The following is a 21941-nucleotide window of genomic DNA, read 5'->3' as shown; positions in this document are numbered from 1 at the left end:
GTCTTTGCAAGGCCATCTCTGTGGCTTTCCACACCTCCAAGAATATATTCATCAGTATAATGCAATGTATAACACAATATGTCAAGAGAATAGTGTCTGATGACTAGAAGCACCTGAGCCTTTTCTTTGACAAAAAGGAACCTGAGAAGAGCACAGGTTTGCAAAATCAATCACATGCAATCTATGTGCAAATGTATAAAAATATGTAAATGAGCATGACTTTGGCACTGTTATACAATTGCACAAGTTCACTTTATATGGCAGCAGAAGCAGTAGAAGCTCCCATTGCTGTTTCTGTACTCAGAGTAAAATCACAGAAATATCAGAACCCTCCACTATTTTGCAGAAGTGGGAGATCTATTTACTATGCTTCTGCAAAGTCAAGAATCAGAATAATTGAGGCGGGAGTCTGGGAATTAAAGAAGAAGGCATGCTTATATCAGCCTGAAATGTCTATTATGTGTCCAGCAAAATTCAAACTCTACAAGTCATCCAGCATGAGCAGTGACATGTCGGATTTTTTACATCATGCAACTGCCATGTGTTGCAACTGTATTTCAGGGGGAAAATACTTCCATTATGGGTACAGATAAGGACAATTTAAGCCTGTCTCACCATTGGCTGGGGAGATGAAGACAATTTCATGGCAACATGGTAGAAAAAAGATGTTCCCATCTTTATACAGTAGTTAAATACAACTGACAATCTGTAGCTGTTTCAGCTGAAAAATGAGTGCATTTGGTGCCTTCAATAATTCTTAACTTGTCATATAATCTTTCATTTATGAAATTATACAGCCATTAATAGATTAATGTCCCCACATATCATGAAATTTATCAGTCTAGCACTATATTGAGTAGCATTCATTCAGTCTTTTATCTAGAGAAATGAGGACAATCCAAATGTTGAAACCATCTTGACAAAACATGTGATATTTAAATCTATGATCTCGCAAGAACTGATGCATGTTATAACCAGATTTAAGTTCTTCCCCCTGCTCTTGAAAGCTTTTATGCTAGAATACATACCATTAAATCCTTTCGATGGAGCCCCATCAAATGTATAACCTTAAATCTCTTGTAATTATATTTCCTTTGCCAGGATCCACATGGTAAACTACATCATGCAATTGGGTAGATTGTTGTCCTCTTAATGATTCAGCAATATCTCCTTCTCACTAATTCGATAAATCAACATTCATCATGCCTGCAGTCCTAAATTGTTCCATTACTATAACTATAAACAAACCTGTGCCTATTAGTGCTACTGTAAGTCTCTTTCTCTTAATCTTTGTGGTCATTCACTTAATGTTGTGTCAGTTACTGTTATGACCCCAAGTGTCATGGGCATGTCATAGGGTTGTCATAAGGAAATGATTTGAGGTATAAAAGATTGGGACTGTTGTATGGGACTGCTTGTATGGTTGGCCCTCATTTCAATGGGATATTGAATGTAATTATTAAATGTAAGTTCTAAATTCTAATAAAACCTCTGGATCCTAAAAGTGAGAGTTTTGTCTCTTGTTTCTCTTTAACAAGTTTTCCCTAACAATGTGCACAAGAAATTTTTAAGGAACCAGCATCTAAATATTTTAGACAGTTTCTACATAGAAACAATCAAATCTATGTTGTTTAAAAGGCCAGTATGTACACAAATATGGTATATACATTACAAAAATAGAACATGAGTCACAGTGAAGATTGTGAATGAAAAATATGTTTAAAATGGTGATAGAGTGAATAATTCAGAAGACTTACAGATCTCCAGATGGTTTGAGCTTAGTGATGGGTGACTTCTGCTGAACACAATCTGAAATGCTATTTAACAAATCAAACCTTTCTAAAACTTCATTATTAATTATCCAAATAATTAATGTAATAACATAAGCAAAGCCAAACAATTTGGTGACAGTATATCTTGTTTACTGTCACAAGTGACATTGTTGTATTGTTATAGAACAGGGTTGTCAAGCACTGGCCATGCCCACTCTGGCTCTGCAAAGGCAAAAAATGTCATGATATGTTACGATACATCATGTGACAAGATCAAGTTTGACACCCATGTTATAGAACTTGAATAGATTGCAAAAGTACACTAAATCTAAATGCTGCCTTAGTACCTTGAGAGTATTTTGCCAAGAGGGAAAAGGGAGTTAAGAGTGTGAACATTTGTAATGTAGTGCTGAGTCCAGGTGTAAAGCCTGCCCCTACTCTACAGGAATAGAAGTTTTATTTTTTTCAAAAAAACATAAAAACAAAAAATAAAACTAAAAATTTAACTGGGATTACTGACCCTCTAACAATTTTACTAGCTATTCTTCAAGGCTCCAAATCACCTATGCCTACTCCAGTCTCAGAAACAATCTCCACCTCCCCCCCAAAAAACCCAATCACAATCAACCAGAACATAACAAAGGACGACATGTAATCTCAGTTAGGCTGATGATATCTGCACATCACAAGTCTTTACAGTCATGTTGGAGCAGATGAAGCCATCCTGACATCAATATCAGCCTTCTTGGACAATATGTGCAATGGGAATTCAATTTATTGTCTTCCTCACACAATGTGAACACTATGTCCCTGAGACCAGATAGTTTTCCTATCAATCAAATTTTAGTTTGATCAAGCTAGCTTCTCCTTGCCACTTTCTTCTTTTCGCCAAAGAAAGGCACACATTGCTCTCTATGCTGTGAAGCAGGGACAATGAGATTGCTGCTTTCCCTTCTTATCCTTTCTAGTCTGTAACAGCATAACTGTGCTCATGCTAACAATGCAATTGACCTGACTGCCCTACCTAACAAGGCAGTTAACTCTCTGGTCTTGCTAGCCACATAACTGGCTTTCCATTTCCCATTGATCAATTCCCCACATTCAGCTTAGGGAGCAAGAACTAATGCTTGTTCCCAAAGACTTTTTTTTTACCAATGTGAATCCTGAAATACCCACCTGGTGATTAATCATTCTGGCACCATTTATTAATACCAGATAAGAGGGGAGTGTCCAGGTCTATAAATACATGTACTAAAGGCCCCAAAGCACAGATATAAATGATTATGAGTAGCCTCTCCTGCCATTGGTGCATCCGAGCTCCCCTTACTAACTATATTGCTTTTACTGACATTATTTCTATTAACAAAGCTTTATCATATACTATCTAACATTTGGCATTAATTCTTTCTTTGGGATCTTAATTGTGGTGGTCACTGCCCACAATACCTTTCTTAGGCACTGGGTGGTTGATCCATACTTACTTATACTGATGAAACCTGAAACAGATTCTCACAAGCAACCATGATGCTAATCAAGGAGACCCTGCCTTACAATAAATCAGATGTCCCACATTTACACCAACAGTGTAATCACAGGCCCTAACAGCTTTACACCCAAGAGTAATGGCACATTCATGCCACATGCTCTTTCTTTAATTAGATAAATGCTGTTATCTGTCAGCAATTCTTCTCTTATTTCATACTGGACAACTAAGCCAGAATTTATGCAAAACAATTATTAGACATAAGTTTAATATCTGGAGTCAAAACAAGGACAAAGTAATATTGGTGCATTTTAATTTCCCAAGAAACTTGATTATAGATCTCAAGGTAGCTGTTTTGGAACAATAAAACTATATCAGCACTATAGAGTGAGAGACTGCACAACTCACATACATCAAAAATTTTCAAGGTATTTCAAAAATACCTTAATAAACATCTTTTAAAAATACATTACAAGTGCCAATTGTAATCTATCTTGCATAGATAGATTATTTAACCAGCTCTCTTGCACCACCTTGCCTCATTCCAGTTTAAATCCTATGTCAGTTGAACTGCTCTATGAATTATGTGAGCTACAATTCATCAAGGCTTATGCTTTTTAATAAAATGTGTTATTCTAAGGAAGTGCTAATAGATCTTGCTGATTTTTGGTGACATTAGCATAGCTCTCCTCCTATAATGATTAGTCTAATAACTGTGAGAGAGTAAAATGCCCTCCCTTCTGATTTTGAAGATTGCAACTATACTGAGACAACTATACTGATTTAATAGCATGCTCAAGTTTTAACTCTGACAATTCAAATGCCTGCTGACTGTGAAATCTATCACTTGCAAAAAATAAGCACTCAGTGCAAGAATATGCTGCTGAGTTTCAGTTGTTAGTTCAGCATGTGGGCTGGAATGCTTAACTGACCAATTCAGGGAGGGACTGTCAAAAGAAATACAAGACAAACCCACTTGTCAATGCGCTGCAGAGAACATGGCAGCTTTTAATTTGTTTGGGCATCAGCTAAAGATGTGATGCAATGCTATAGAATAGTCAGGAAGGAAAGTTGTGACTGTTCTGTGTCTCTGGCTTCTCATCATATTTGTGAGATTTTAAAAGCTGAATCAGTGCTATGTTTATTCCTTGTTTATTCCTATGAGGAATAAACAAGGCCTCATTATTTCCCAAAAACAGGTTAAGTTCATGCACAAAAGATTAATGTCTTTATTGTGGAGGACCTGGTTATTTCACACAGTAAATTCCCCACCAAGGCACTCCCTTGTATTGAAGACTTACAACTACAGGGGCTGAACCATCTTCACCATCTACATGTGATGTGTTGCAATGTATCGTGACTTTTTTTCCATTGCCAGCAATGGAGTGGACATAGTTTCGGTATGATGCATCTGACCCATGGGCCAGTAGTTTGACACCCCTGATCTACACTCACTTTCCTTCAGAAAATGCATCCTTGTATTTTACCAGCCAAATACAAGAACCATTGCACACTCAATCTTATTCCTTGAATATAAATTCTCACAAAACACCAGTACTCAGTCAAATACATAATTAGCTTGTCTAAATATTTTATAGTGAAAACTTACAGAAAGGCAATGCTCTGATTTTGTGTCAAGAGGAAACACGGTTACCCATGACTAGTCAACAGTCACTGGCTTTTGAACTTTATAACCATCATAGATTGCATTATGAACTCTTATTTCTCGTATAGAAGAATACTTCTTTACCAAACTAAACCTCTTCTAAACTGTTTTTTAGGACCAAGGGTTGTGAATAACTGTCCTTGATTCTTGTTATGAGAAGCTTGATTATGCAGGTAGGCTCTACAGATTGGTTAATATCCTATTGAATTATTTCTTGCATTTCCCACCCCGACCCTCCCATCTGTATTGGAAACAGTTAATTCAGGGAGCAAGAATCTAATTGATCTTCTGTGCTTGGAAGAAAATTGAAGACACATTTCAGTGAGTACCCTACTTTTAAATGAGACCATATAGAAGCAATTGAAAGTGTTAATTCTTGTCCACTTCTTTCTGCTTTTTCTATGATGGCTGGAAGCATGCTTTTGTTGTGAAGAAGGGGCAGCCTACATAACATTTCTATTAGTATGAGCAGATATATGTTCTTCAACAGTATGGATCACATTATCCATAATGTTTTATTCTTGACTACATACAGTATCTATATATAACCTATACTGGGCTAATTTATTCTGTGGATCTTGGCTAAATTATACCTTTTGGTATATATATGAAAAGAATTTAGATGGATCTTGCTATGGTAGAATCCATACTGCCTTGAAGCTCCCAACATTCATTATACTTCTGGGCTTTTTATCATAATAAACATTATAAGAACTTTTATATCATATCATATTTTTCAGAATTTTGCCAAATTTATAATACATTTACCATATATGCCGGCGTATAAGGTGACTTCCGCGAGCGCTAAAATCGGGGCCAAAGATGGGGGTCGTTTTATATGCCGAGTCATCTTATACGCCGGAAAGACTGGTAGTTTCCGGCATATAAGACGACGTTCTAGGAATGTGGCTCAGCGATAAAGATGGGGGTCATCTTATACGCCGGGTCACCTTGTACACCGGCATATACGGTATTCCTAAATTGTAGCCATAGCCACATCCCTGAATCATCTTATCAAGAAGTCTCCTTCAAAGTGAGATTTTAATGTCCAATAAAGCTTTCTTCAACTCAAACAACATTCATTTTGTAGCCCATGTTCACTTGTACACCACCTAATTGTATTGACTGATGATTTTGATTTCCATCTAGGAACTTCTACAATCTGCTCCAAAATCTGAGGACACTTCCTTGGAAATCTGCTTCCAGGTAAACTTCTTCCTCCTGAAAATAACTACAATGATTTTAACAAGAGGCTTTTGGCCATCAATGGAACTTTTGTAGCATTGGATCCATCTCCTTAAACATATGGAATACCTAACAGATGTCTGCTCTGACTACAAGAAGCTTCTGACGGGTGTTTTTCCCATATTTATTTTCTTACATTCTTAATCCCTTCCTACTGTCCAATGTTAGAAGAATGGAGGAACAGAGAAGAATGAAAGGCAGTAAATATTATTCACTTCAGTCAAAGAAGTAAGGAAAAGCACTATTACTTCCACCCTGCCCACAATTAGGAGGAGGAATAGCGAGAAATACCTGACACCTGCAGATTAATGGAGGTGAAGGAAAGCATACAAAAAGGCTAGAAATGACTATTATTTAAATATCTTTCAGCTGTCCCCCAAGGCCAGGGCTAGGGAACCTTGGCACTTTTATGACTGTGGACTTCAATATCTAGAATTCGTGAACCAGCCAATACCCCTGCCCAAAGCCATAAAAAGACTGACCCTTTTAATAGACTAGGTGCTGGTGGAGAGCTATGAGTATATACATTACATGTCTATTAGCAATAATATTTTTGTACTGCAATAGGCAATCAATTGTGTTAAGCGTAGAGAAAAGCTGTGATTTACCATCAGACCCTGGCATGGAGCCTGACAAGTACTATAAATATGGAGCAGGTGGGGGCTTTTAATCACATTTTCTCTGGTCACAGAATTGTAACTTTTCAGTAATGCAATATGAAAGTAAAGCAATATGAGCATAACTCAGAACATTGATCAAAGCAAACGCTTAAGACAAACCAGAACTAAAAATCAAGAAATAACTAATCTCAATGCTTAATCTATAACACTCTCGGATAAACACCTTGCAGGAGTATAACTCTGTTATCTAAGTATGGTTTACAATTTTGTAATAATGATGGAAAAATCTATCATGCATGTTCAGAAGCAGTCACATTTCCTACCTATATTTTCCGGATTGAGTTTTGCCATTTTAGTCATGTGACTAAGAAGTTTCATTTCAAATTTAGTTTCTTATCTGTCATTTGTTTCTCAATATTTAAAATCATATCTTTTAAACAGGAATGGATTATTCACACAAACTAAAACAGGCATGTCTAAAGATGGATAAGACTCTTAAGGCTCATCCACAATTAACTTGGAAATAACCTGACCTATTTCCTTTGGCTTCTCTTTTTTTCAGACAATATGAACTCGATAATTGTGTATGTCAATTATTTGACAAAGATCACATGCTTCTAGACATAAGCTTTCCTAGCCAGGCATTTTGTAATCATTTTCTATAGAGATAGGAAATGAACTGAAAGGCTTACTTGTACATTTGAATCTATCTATGAAATCTCTACTTATCAAATCCCTGGTTATTACATTATTTATATGATTAATTTTGAAGCTGCCTGACTCTATAGCACCTCTGGGCAACTTACAGATAAAAAAAAGAAAAAAAAGAAAAAAGGCAGCTTACTGAAGATCCCAAATACCATGAACCTGGGAGGGCAACCAGGTCTTAAGCAATTTGTAGAAAGTCAGAAAAGTAAGAGAAGTATGAATATCTGGGAAGATATCATTCTACAGGTGAAGGCCCATCAGTGAGAGTCATCACTATCCTTTCTAGGTCCCATAAGATGAAACTGCATAGTTGATGGCAACTGGAATGTGCCCACTATAGATGACTTGTGCAGTGGAAACATATGGAGGCAGGCAGTCCCTCAAGTAACCAGAACCTAGGGCTTTAATTTTCATTTAGAACCCAACTGGTAGTCAGTGCAGCTTGCAAAACTGCAGGGAAATGTGCATAAAGAGCTGAGGTGGCGCAGCAGTTAGAGTGCAGTACTGCAGGCCACTTTAGCTGACTGTGTTCAGCAGGTCAGCGGTTCAAATCTCACCGGCTCAAGGTTGACTCAGCCTTCCATCCTTCCGGGGTAGGTAAAATGAGGACCCAGATTGTTGGGGCAATGTAAATATATATATATATATATATATATATATTGCTTACTGGTGTACACCGCTTAGAGAGTGCTTGCACTTAAAGCGGTATATAAGTCTCATAAATAAATAAATAAATAAATAAATAAATAAATATAATGCAACACATCTATCACTGCACATGCCACTACATTCTTAACCAGCAGTAGCTTCCAAGCAGTTTCCAAGCACACTTGGACACTTTCATATGAACATTGTTGCAAATGATACCTTTGTATACAGAGGAGAGACTTTCTCAAATGAAGAGATAAATAAAATATTCCAAGAAAAGTTACTAGAAGAAGGATGGCTCTTGTCCACAAATACTATTTGGGCCAAGAGAATCCTGAATTAACTTAAGTATTTTTTCCAGAGGCAGACTATCAAGGACTTCTGGACTTATTGATGTCAAATTCATATGAGGGGGAAAAGTCTTTCCTGGATGGACTATAACCTGAAAAGGATTTTGGAGTTTATAGGATTCACTTCTTCCTTGAGAAAATCCTGAATAATCCTTAAAATCCCTTGTAATCTTTATAAAATCTATTTCAACCCAAGCACATTAGCCATAATTTTCTATGACTCAGGACATATAAGGCACATTATTTATCCATTACCTTACCTGAAATTCATCTTTTATCTGACTGGAATTTGTCTGTGGATCCAATCTGCTGATGTTGTAGTATATAGATCTGAATTCACAAACAGGAATGGCAGTGTTGCCACAAAGGCACGCTTCCAGAATGGCATCATGAACAAACACATACTGCTCCTACATATCAAAAAAGTTAATTGTTCATCACCATCAGGGCCTTCAGAAGCAATTGTAATGTCTTTCACTTTAATGAAACTTCCAAGAATTTCAGGTCAACAAGAAAATGAAACACTACCCTGATCCAACAAAAGTGTACAGTGTGAAAGTGCTTACAGTTTTATATTGGTGATGACTATATTATAAGAAGTATCAGCACTTCAGTAGATAAAAACTATTGAAAATGAGCTTATTTTGCTTAGATATTAATCTATTTTATCATTACAATTGTTTATGTCTAGTCTACAGAGCCATCTACCTTCATGCCATTTTACACTGTCTACGTGATTGAATAAATTGCTAGGTCTAAATCCTCAATATTTTAAATGAAGATAGACTTTGATTCCATGAAATAGTCTAACCATGAAATACTCTGTCCACTTTTATTATTTGTTAAGCAGATTGACTTATTTTACTCATTAATATAATCAATCATTTGCCAGCAGGAAAATAAACATAATCACAGTTCTCTGATCAATAAATATATCTGAATGAACTTGTACTGGAAGATCATAAGCACTCTTTATTTATTGTTTGACTGGTTAATTGATTGAATTTCTAGGCTGCCCAACTCCAAGTATAAGTTTTATAAGTATAAAGAATCAACATAATTTAAAATTCTAACCTTGATTCTAAAGATTTCAACCACTGAATCTTATAAAATAACCTCAAAACCTAAATGTGTTATAGAATTTCCTTGAATCTTAGGTAGTTAGAGAAATCTAGGAAAGTGCCTATAATGCTGGCTGTATTTCAGCTCATGGAAACTGATATGCATTAACTATTTTAATGGAAAATAGACTATGAATATAATGTTGGCCATTATAAATATGCTGTTTGAATCTGGTGGTGAACATAGATTTTATTTCTGTATGAATCATTCATATATTTTTAAAAGTGGCATTTGGAAAAAATGACTTTGCTAAAATGGTACTAGCCACCTCAGTTTCTGTAAGAATTGTAGCAAAAAAATAATCATATGTATGTTTTATGAATCCCTGAGCAATAATGGAGCTTAGAGGTATTTCATATCATGGAAAGTAATGTTACTAAATTAAGCTAACATAGTTTATTAAAATTAAGCTAGCGTGCTAAAAATATTTTGAAATATCATATATTTTCACAAGTTTTCTTTCATTTTATTCAGTTTGCATCCATCTGAAAGTACTGAGCTTTTGGTTAGGAATAGGTTGAAAAACAAGACAACAAAAAAAGGATACCTCTGTCTGCACCAAGTTAACTCTCTGGGATCGCAACTCTCTCACACAATTAAATATATCCACCACACCTTCATTTTCTGCCATGTCAAGCATGATGTCTATGGCAATAAAGCACCCTGTTCTCCCAGCACCGGCACTGAAAGAGAGATGGAAACTAGAACAAGGATTTCATCAATGAACCATGGAAAGGCATAACAGTGAGTTCGTCTGTAGACTGTGGTGAGGATATATGGTGCAAATGCAGCTGTATTTTTCTTTAGTCCCTCTTTGCTATAAAGATCTGAACTTCACTGCCTATTTTAGCTTCTCTTTGAAAAGCTGCAAAATTAAGAAGAAGGGGAAGTAAAAAAAAGTACTGAGAGAAAGAAAGAAGACATAAAATTTAAAAAAACCAAGCTTGCCTCTTGGCTTTGTCTTAAATGAAACCTGGTGCAAGTATATATCTGCAAGGCAATGAACAATAAATAGGAAGGAGGAAAGAGAGATGAGCTCCATTATTTGAAATAATCATCCTTTCACTTTCTTTGTTTTAAAAAGTTTCTTGTTTATTTCAGAAGATATATGACTATAAAAAATCTGCATATTTTCTTCTGCACCTTGACCCTTGAAGATTAGGCAGATTATTTGCATGGGAAATTAAGTCTGATCTCAAAATGCCAACTTTTCACTAGTCTGACAATCTAGATGTTAAAATTTCTCTCCTATAAATTACGCACATGTTATCCACAGTAGCCTCAATTCTGTAAAGATGTCCAGGTTATTTGGACTTCTGAATGTCATATTCTTTCAGAAATGTGTATCTTGCAGAAGTACTGGTCCAACTTTATCTGGCATGCAGGGAATCCAATTTGCACATTGAATGTTGTACTAGCAATTAAGAAAGGAAAAGAAAGAGGTTTTCTGCACACATAAAAAGAATGTGTACAGAAAAAGGCTGAGCTATAACTTTTCCCCTGATGTCCTAATTTTGTAATTCAAGTTTATTTCATTAGACATCACATTTTCTACAAATACATTTTGTTGACACAATCAACTTTAAATATATTAAAACACATTTACCCAGAGTTTATTTAAATCATATTTGAATTTAAGTGCCAGCCAAAAATTGCAGAGAATTGTGTTGGTAATTTTAAACCCCACAATCCAAAGGGATGCAAATGATCACTACTGCAAATTTATTAATGGTATAGTTTGATTCTTAGTGGAAAAAAAATATGAACTCTGCATAAATTTTATCCTTTAAATTGTTGTATTCCTAAAAATAACTCAGGGTGACAATAAATTATTACATGAACAAATTCCAAATTAACTCTTTGGCCATTTCTAAAAATTGCCCTATTTAAGATTTAATGAAGCAGGTTACAAATGTAGCCATTGGCTGCTGATATGGGACAATTGATGGCAGGAGAATTCCTGTCCTTACCAGTTAAGGGGGAATTCAGTCATTGCTGTGCATATAAATGGTTGCTGACTGCTGACAGTTTTCCAAGTTAAGGTCAGCAGTCTGTACCACAGAAAATTTATCTTATAAAATTGCAGGACACTAGATTTTTCCACTGCTTTTACCAAAACTTTCATCCTTGATTGACTCACAATGGCAGCCAGCAAATCTTACTGGAAAATAATTTCACATTCTATTTCTGCCATGCACAGTCGTTCAGGTTGGATAGAAAAAAAAATGAGTTTCCTCTAAATGCAAATCATCTTTCATGTCTCCTTTCTCTCACTGTGAAATATTATTCTGCAAACAGGACAGAACTTACAATGTCCTTTCCAGGCTTTGATGAAAATGCACCTAAACAAAATATTGCAAAATCCAGCAGGTGTGAATAGAGTATGAATTATCGGCCAGATTAAACTAGACGTAGGAAAGAATAATTGATATCATCTTAATGAATATATGGCATTTCATTCTCTTTAATTCACTTTTCTGATGTTCAGAATTGTAATAAATATAAAATTAACATACTTAATTATATTCCTAAGTATTGACCCATATTATTCATAAAGATTTGAGATGAAAATAATTAGATGACCAATAGATGACCTTCTGAAAGCATTTTATTTATTTGTTTGTTTGTTTATTAATTTTATATGCCACCTATCTACTATTGAGTGACTCTAAAACTTTAGGAAAATTTAGCCATTGCTACTATAGCTGAATATTGATACTTCAACACTTAACAAAAAAAAAAAAGGTTAGGAACATGAGGATCATTTAAAATTAAAAATGAGCATCTTCAGATTTATTCAGAATATTATCCATTGAGGTCAGAATCAAGTTGTTCATCTACTTTTAGAACAGTATTTATAATATGTAATATGCTTTAATACTTTTTATAGCAGAAAATGCTTCTATCAGATTTAAATTTTGAACATGATATTGCGTGAATGTTATTAATGGTTAATGTTATTAATGGTTACTTAAAATACAGTAGTTATAGCATCCTACTCAGGAATACTGTGCAATACTCAATCTAGTCTTCTACATTGGAATCAAAGATTGTGTATCTAACAAAAATGTATATTTATGATCACTATGAAAGCATGAAACAAATATTCTGTTTGCTTGGGACAAACTATATTTTTGTGAATAGTAGTGATCTAATGAAAGAAAGAAATAAAGTTGATATATAGAAGGTTTGCTGTATGGTATGATTTTGGATAATGCAACACAGTGGACTGCCTGGTAAGCTAGGGACATAAGCAGCACTGGTGAAAATGGATGAAAGGAAATGAAAGATAGAAACAAAGTTTGTACCTGCAGTGCACAACAATAGGCCCTGCATCTGGTGGGTTGAGAAACTTCACTTGTCGAACAAAGCCCAAGAGACCTGTAGCGTAACAAGGAACTCCATGGTCTGGCCAGCTAGTGAAGTGAAATTGACGAATTTCTCGAATCTCATGGTAGCCTTTCTGAAAAGGATATAAAATAAAAAAATCTTCTATTCTCTTGCATAACAATTACTACTACTTAATTAGGAATTGTTTCTTTCTTAAGTTGAGGCTAGATTTACCCAACAGAAATCAATCTAAATATAAAATCTTACTTTACCTAGAATGTTACAATGAAAAAACACCCTGCTTCTATTATCTTATTCATGGAGCACTTAAAACAATCAAACAATTTTGAAGACAAACTGTGGGGAAAAAATATATCCGATCTTTCCTTCAATCTTACTTGCATCTTCAAGTAGTGAGTGTGTGTGTGTGTGTGATTTCTGAAAGGGCAAAGTGAAAAAGTGTGTATATGTATTTCTCTGTCTGTATGTATGTATGTATATATATATATATATATATATATATATATATATATATATAAATAGAATGAATAATGCGCGATCACCAGGAGAGCTAAAAGTAAAAATACTTTAATAAAAGTACTTCACTATATTAAAAAGTTGCCAAGCTTTCGTTGAGAAAACTCCCCAACATCTTCAGGGCTGAGAGATCGTTTTTGATAAGGTGGTTTAAATGGGTTCCATAGACGTCCGCACGCGGCTCCTAGACTGCGCTACCGGCCGATCAGCTGATAGGCGGGAGAAGTAACCAGCGCAATGTTCTCTCTCGTCGCTCTCTTGAACAGTCTAGGAGCCGCGCGCAGACATCTACGGAACCTGTTTAAACCACCTTATCAAAAATGATCTCTCAGCCCTGAAGATGTTGGGGAGTTTTCCCAACGAAAGCTTGGCAACTTTTTAATATAGTGAAGTACTTTTATTAAAGTATTTTTACTTTTAACTCTCCTGGTGATCGCGCATTATTCATTCTATTCATAATTATGCCCGGGAGTCACATTTTTACTATCATTATTGAATATATATGTGTACACAATTTGGACAATTCTAATAAAAATAGTTTTCAAGATTCATGAATTCATTTTAAGAAAATACTGTGCAAGTTTCTCCTATCATTCCTTGAACAAAGGTTGCAAAAGAACTTGTGTACTAGTAAGCAATCATACCTTTGTTTGTTAAAGCTGGCAGATTGATGAAGAGCTTTCACATTCACATCCAGTATATGATGATAAATATCTTCGCACTAAACAGTAGCAAGCTAGTTTTTTAAAAGTAGCAGTATAAGTGGTACATAATTAAACTACCTTCTGTATTTTTCTATTTGGAAAGTATACTCAGTAAGGCTAAAATCCAAATTAAGAACAAGGGAAGCATGCCAAATAACTATTCTGAAAATGCTATGATCATAACAATTATAGTAATATAGTTTTAGCTTGTTTAGTATTTCAAAAATGTATTGTTCTGGCTTTGGCTACTTTTGAAAAAAAATGTATTTAAAAGTAGGAAACATTTATGTCTTCAAAATATATATTATGTATATATGTTTTTTTATCTGCCATTCTGCTAGAGAATGACACTCAGGAACAAGTACCAATTACTTAAAAATGCACTTACGTACTTAATCCAATAATTAGCAATATAATGCTTGATACAAATAATCATATAATAAAAACCTTCCCTGAAACAATTCAAACTGCTTTCAAATAAAATGTTAGTAGTTCTTTACTGCTGTGCGGTAAAGAAATATTAACATCTTACTTGAAAGCAGAAAAAAAAAGCTAGTATTCTATAGAGCAATATTCTACCGGCTTATACACTTATGGTATAAAGGATCATGATGAGCTTCCTTACGGTATTCATCTCAAGTTTCATACCTTTTCTTAAGAAAAAGAAAATAATAATGTAGGTTAATGATAAGAGTTTAAGTCTAAGTGCTACTGCTGTTAAGATGAATGTCACTTTGCTGTAATAGTGAAAGCAATCAATATAACACTAAGGCAGTGGTGGCGAACCTTTTAGAGACCGAGTTCCCAAACTGCAACCCAAAACTCACTTATGCATCTCCGGGTGCCGGGTGGGTGTGGCCACTGAGTGGGCATGGCCCCAGAGCTGTCAGCTCGTGCTTGCTCACTCACTTGCTGTCCGCTCTGACTTGTGCTCACTCTTAAGCTGTCTGCAGCAAATGCTGCTTCTGCAGAAAGTTGCTCCTTTTATAGCCTCTCACCTATTCCCAGACTGCACATGCATGGAGAGGAGGAGGGAGCAGCTCAGCCCAGCAATGGCTCACATGCCACCAGAGACGGCTCCGCATGCTGCCTGTGGCATGCATGCCATAGGTTGGCCATCACGGGGATAATGGGCTTGTCTTTGCTAGATAAGGGATAATGGGCTTGTCTTTGCTAGATAAGATCAAGGAAATTTTGGATAGAAATTTGGATTTCATGGCCTAGGCAGTCTCTTTATGTTCTAGGATTCTACTTACAATTCTGCTTATCACTGGAATAAATTCCCCTAGTCTATGGGAAATTATTAAGCTATGCATGAAAGTTGCTGTTCTGTATAGAGGTATTTTCTCTGATTTTTGGAGATAATGCGTAGCCATGTTTTTTGTCCTCCATGTCTCCGTCTAATTTATTTTATATATTAAAGTGTATAATGTATAGTGATGATTTCATATTGACTTTCACATTTTTTAATAAAACATGGAAAGAAGTGGATATACTGGGAAACAAATTAGTTGATGAGGAAAGTAGGACCAATGTATTCTTACCTTTTGGACTGTAAAAGTACGTATGACATATTCTGCCAATGGTTCTGTTTCAATTAAGGTCACTTTGATATCTCCGTAGACTTCTGTGTCATCAGGCCAGTATCTGACACACTTCACCTATGGAGGGGAAAGTCACAAAAGTGAAAATTAATGTATGACATTTAGCTGTAAGGCATTGTTTCGTAGCTCTAGATATGGGCCTAAAATGTACATTCCTGTAGAAGAAATAAGAATGACACTGCATAGGACCTCTCATGTACATGGTTGTCTGCATCAATTATTAGTAACCCGGAAAAGACCCAAAACAATAAGTACTGATGTAATTTATTTGTTCTGGTATATGTGTTTGACATATGAAATCCATTTGTTTATGGAAACCTTTTTCAGCCTATATTGGCAGTACTTCATTTTGAATTAGACTAGTAATGTGTATAATGTATATCATATGTAAACATAATTATATATATATGAATAGTGATACATGAACAAATATTATTATGATTGCTGTGGTGTTTGTCAACCAATTTGCAAACAGCCAGATTTGCTATCCTAACAATATTTATCAAGATACAATGATGATCTACATTAGAGCTGGGAAAATGATAGCATAAAATATTGTTCATTCACTGAATAGTTAATTCTGATTTAATTAAAATTAGGAAAGACAGAAGGAATCCAATCTAAATTTGTCAGATCTGAGTTCTGTACAAAATAAAATTCAAATAATGCAGGGGAAAAATAACATCAGAAAAGCTGAGTGAAAGAGAAAAAAGATGATGGGAAAAAAATGCACAACTAAAATTAGGTAATTGTACAAAATTGCTACTATGATAAGTTCTAGCTATATAAAGACCCTTTTTGTATTGATAAGTTATGTGCCATCAAATCAGTGTCAACTCTTAATATATATTCATCCTTCTTCAAAATGATCTGGATATATCCTTCATGTCTCCTAATAGTGTATCCATTACTGCAATAATTGAATTCCTCCACCTTGATCCTGGTCATTGTCTTCTCTTTCCTTCTACATTTTCCAATGTTATGGATTTACTAAGATATATTATGACCTTTGCATAGTATGTCCCAAATATGGTACTTGAACTTGGCCATTTGTGCCTCAAATGGAAATTCTGAGTTGATTTGTTCTGTGATCCATTTCTTTGTTTTCCTGGCTACCTATGGTATTCTGAGGAATCTTCTCCAACACCATAGTTCATAAAACATTATTATTCTTTTTATCCTTTTTTCCCCAAAGTTGAACATAGAGTGTGATAGAGAAACCATTACTTGCATGTTTTTGATCTTTATAGGTATAGACATATTATAGAATATGAATATTTCTTCCACAGCTTTTATTCTTATCCTACCAAGTGCTAGACTGTACATATTTGTTGACTTCTGGCTCTTTGATTCCTGCTCTTGTTAATAATTGAAGTTTTAAAAGCAGAAGGTATCTATCACTTCAATGTCTTCATTGTCAGTTCTAAAGCTGGCTGTGGTATTGTTATTAGTTTAGTCTTTATATTTAATCGTAGTCTTGTTTTTTACTGGATTCTATGTCGTTTATTACTAGAACTTGCATATTATTTGCCTTTTCAGCTATCAGAATAGTGTTATCAGCATAGTTTAGGTTTTTGTCCAGTTTTGAAGTGACTTTAATCTTTTTGAAATTAGCCTCCCTTAATATGTGTTCAAAACTGAACTTGAAAAAATTGGGAGTATACAGTTTAACTCACTCCTTTGCTGACTGTTTAATTTTTACACCATATCTGAGAGCAGGTATTTTATTTGTTCAAATGCTTTAAAATTTGGGAAAACAGAGTAATATACACTAGAAGTAATAATTATACTTCAGACTCTCTACTTCATTACATTCTGAGTTCTTAGCTCAAACATTTATTTAAACACATATTTTGTAGGTTTAGAAATGCAGTTAGATAGCAAATTTATTCAGAAATCCATATTATTGTGACAATACCAAAATGTATTTTAAAATCTGTATGTAATTGCCAATTTGAAGTAATTTTGAATATATTGCCAGTTAATGTGTCAGTGTGGTATAGAAGATTTCAAACTGAGTACGTGTAAGAATGATAGGAACTACAATATATGACTGATAACTTTGGAAATTAACATCTTACCCTGCCAACTTCCACTAGGTTGGTGACCATGACAACACTTGCTGAATTCTCCTGCCAGATCATCCTCCAAAAATCCTTCACTGTCTCTTGCATTGGCCCTGAAGGCAAAATAAGTAAAACAAAAGAGACCTCCCAAAGATTACTTTAGCAAAAACATTTCAATTTATTTGTTTTTCTGCCAACAGCCCTTCTACTACTGAAACACAAAAATCTCCTGAGTGTTTTCTTAGGTGAGGTCTGAAGAGCGATACAGCTGTTGAATCATACAAGTAACTATGGTAGGATTTAAAATGGTATGCTAAACTTTCAGTTAGTACTGCAAACAGATATAAATACTCATAATTGAAGGTCACATTGGAATAACACATGAGACAGATATAGAATATTAATTTATACTGGGACACTGCTAGATCTGGGAAGAATACTTACATAGTATGAATGGCACCTAGAATTATAAATGCACCCTCAATTATAGGGTGAGATGTTAGGTGATAATACTCCTGGGTCACATTTTAATTACAAAATGAATGTGTGATTACAAAATGAATGTGTGATTTTTAACAGAAATCTTTTCATTCCCTTTGAGAATTTGATGCTAGGTGCTGGCTTTCATATTTCTGATTGTGCTTTTTGTTTCCTTTTTTTTAAAAAAATATTGAAAACGTGAAAAAATGTCATTTTGAAAAAAATATTAAAATTAAAGGATGCAACACAAGTTTAATTAATTACAAAGGAATCTTATGACTCCTATGAAACCAAGGGCAACATATGTGAAATTTCAATTAGTATGCATAAAAAAACCCATTTGTATATTAAGTTGGACTAAATGCTTATGTCAAAACAGAATTAAACTCTTATTTTTAACTTAAGAAACATATTCTAAGAAAATACATCCAAAAAGAAAAATGTAAATGCAAGAATTCATACTGTTATTAAAGAAATCATAATTAATTTGAAAAATCATGTTCAAATGACAAGGATGAATAACAAACTAAATACATCACCTACAATGATTTATCTTCCAAATTAATTGCACTACCAGCTTTCAGGCAACTTTATATCACTTATTTATTATTTTTATAAAATCTTCAGATCAAATCATTTGGACCACGCTCTGATTCTATGGTACTTACCTTGAGTTGCAATGTAGTGGTGAGGCCGATGGTATCCCTAAAAAGAAAACAAGGAAGGGAAACCCATGAATTTCAATTTCAGGTACAATTCAGATATGCATTTGACGTTAGAAGTTTGCTTAAAATTACAAAAATCAATGTTATTTTTGCAGCATCTGTAGTAGGAAAGAGGATATGAAAATTGCATTGCCTCCATATCCTCAGGACAGAGGCAGAAAATTCTCATTCATTCAATTATTAGAATTAGAGTGTGAATTAGAGGGATGGTAGTGATGGAGATTTAATATCTGGATGCTTGAGACAGACAAAGAGACAGGTAAAGTCTCCAGACTGTATCTTACAGGTCAGCTGGAGAACAAATGAAGCTTTCTCAAGGTGACTACTGCAGACCTCTAAAGATCATATCTGAGCTGGGCTAAAGAAAGATTCCCAAAGATATTAGTTATATAATACTACTGAGTGAAAAGAAAACATAGTATCATTCATATTCACATGAATTATTTATGATAGGAACTGCCTCAGATTTCCTTATAGTTCTAAAAATTCTGAAACCATTTGTGTATCAATAAAAAAGGAGATTTATGACTAGGGATAAAAACTAGACTTTACTTTCATACTATCTGCCTAGACCAGGGTTCCCAAGCAGGGGTGCTCGCACCCCCTGGAGTACGAGACAATATTTCAGGGGATGCAAAAACTTGGGTTTTCAAAATTATAGTGTATATGCATAATTCATTGCCATTGTTTCAAACTTTTGTAAGGGGTGCGAGAATATATCAGAAGCATTCTAGGGTACGGGGTATAGAAAAGGTTGGGAGCCACTGGCCTAAACCATATTCACTTTAGGATTTAGCTTATATTTTGTGTTAACAAAACAAACATGGAGACATTTGTGTTCCCTCATCTGTGGCACACACATCTGTTTCTTGTCAAAGCAGAATAAGTCATTAGCTTGTATGTGGGGTTTGTTTTTAAGGAAATCATGTAGAATATACATTTTTACATGTTTTCCCTTTTCTTAATTGGAGGATCTTTTTAAAACACTGTGATATAAGTGGCAATTATAAATACTTACATGAGAAAAGAGTATGTTTAGTTGTTTGCTAGAAGTTACACACTTAATTTAGTTCAAAATTCAGTTTTTTATTAGTCAGATGAATATATTTAATTTGTTAACTGCATCCTTCTTTCTTCTTTCTGTTCTTTAATTTTACAAAATCTCTTCAGGATGCTTTATATATAGATTTACAATAAACTCTTTGCATTTCAGGTTCCTGATCTTTTTGCAACAGTCATCATATTGATCAATATGGTTACACTTCTAATTTTCTAGCAACATGGGGCGGTTGGGATCATGAGAACAAGAAAAATGTATTATTTTGCCAAAATTCAAAGAACGCTATTTAGACATTGGCCTTTGAAGGCTTTTCATTCCTTTGTATGTTACTTAGCAGTAAATACCACTGATCTCTAACAATCTTCTTTAACATTTAACTAACAAAAAAATTCCAAGATTGTGGAAGGTGATTAGACAGTATTAAACAAATAATGAACATTACTTAGGTAAGTTGAGCAAATAATCTGACAGAGTAAGACACTTTCCTATATTCATAAAATTATATAAAACATATATTCAATCCCATTCAATCCACATCCCATTCAAACAAAAGATAGTCAAAAACTGACAAAATTGCAAGCACAACATGAGCCATTCTTATTCAATTAGTCCATTGATTAATGTAATTAATTTGTGTTGGCTTTGGGATGCAAATTTTGATTCAGACATTGTAAGTTCTTCCTCTATTTGTTGTTGGTTTTTGTTTGTTTATTTTACTAAATTCTATTTAAAGAAAAATGCCTGATTCTTAAAAACCTGGACTCTATCCTGTGGCACGGGTGTGATTTAGTAATCTTCATCCCCTTACTTAGCAAAGTACTTAAAGTACTCACTTAAACCTGCAAAGTACCAGGTAATTGGATCTAGCTCCATTTTAATTTGCCATGATGGCTCTAATTACTTCTAGGGAAATTTAGTGGAGTAAATGTTCATAAAAGTTACTGGCTAGAGTATTGCTACTGTCTTCTACCACAAAATAGTTATTTAAATCTAATGTAGCCCACTAAATAAGGATCACATCAGAAGACAATTTGCTTAGCGATTCTTCAGACACTTCCTTATACAAAAATATTTTCTTACAACACTTACATCAATATAATTTGCATTAATATAATCTGAATGAGGATCTCCATCTAGTAATTGCAGTCTCACCCTGGAGTGATCATCTGTAAATAATTGGCAGAAAGTGTTAATATTAAATAAATGAACATTTAACCAAAACAAATAGGAATGCAAAAATATACAGTATAAAAATGGAGAAAACTAGGAAGATGTTTTTATGTTTATGTTTCCATTTAAATGTACATTACATTGGTCCCAAATACCAAGGCTAATCTATCCAGCAATATGTTTATTGTGTACTTTACTTTAAATTACTGATTTGTTAAAGCCCTGCTTGAGCTTAATACAGTCTGAACCTGACATGGTTTTTGTATTATGGTATTTGTTGGACCGTCATTTGAATCATTGCACAAGATAATATAAACCACACAAACCACACAGGTGCCAAAACATTGTCATTTTTAAAAAATAAGATGATGAGAGAGGCTTAGGTTTTCAGTGATATTTGACTTTGGTTTTATGTTTCTGTTGTTAATTACCGAGATAGGCATGCATACAGACTAAATAGAATGATGATACCTTCAGTATCTGTTTATATTAAAATTCACTGAAAGAGGGAATCAGCCAGGAATCAACATACAGGTTTTAGTTTGACCTTTAGTCTTTGTTTAAAGACATGGCCTATAAGGAACCAGGAGAATAGACTAATCAGAGGAGGAGATCCAGCCAATTTATGCTATTAGTTTTAAGTGCCATCTG

The 21941-nt window shown here is 34.5% G+C and overlaps 1 protein-coding gene across 5 annotated transcripts in view; it reads right to left on the bottom strand.

Moving 5' to 3' along the window:
• Positions 1–21941, bottom strand: part of PTPRT (protein tyrosine phosphatase receptor type T) — a 704411-nt gene that overhangs the window by 33867 nt on the left and 648603 nt on the right. For all 5 annotated transcript variants that reach the window (XM_039323711.1, XM_039323714.1, XM_039323712.1 and 2 more), the window contains 7 exons: positions 21210–21286; positions 19004–19040; positions 17871–17968; positions 15730–15846; positions 12923–13077; positions 10162–10297; positions 8753–8902 (listed from right to left, as the gene is read on the bottom strand). In XM_039323711.1, the coding sequence (XP_039179645.1) occupies positions 8753–8902; positions 10162–10297; positions 12923–13077; positions 15730–15846; positions 17871–17968; positions 19004–19040; positions 21210–21286 (770 nt within the window). The remainder of the gene's footprint in view (positions 1–8752; positions 8903–10161; positions 10298–12922; positions 13078–15729; positions 15847–17870; positions 17969–19003; positions 19041–21209; positions 21287–21941) is intronic.

The sequence above is a fragment of the Crotalus tigris genome, unplaced genomic scaffold, assembly GCF_016545835.1.
Source record: "Crotalus tigris isolate CLP2741 ecotype Arizona unplaced genomic scaffold, ASM1654583v1 scf7180000024281.4978605, whole genome shotgun sequence".
NCBI lineage: Eukaryota > Metazoa > Chordata > Lepidosauria > Squamata > Viperidae > Crotalus > Crotalus tigris.
Note: the sequence above shows the minus strand (reverse complement) of the source record. Positions and strands in the feature narration are given on the sequence as shown.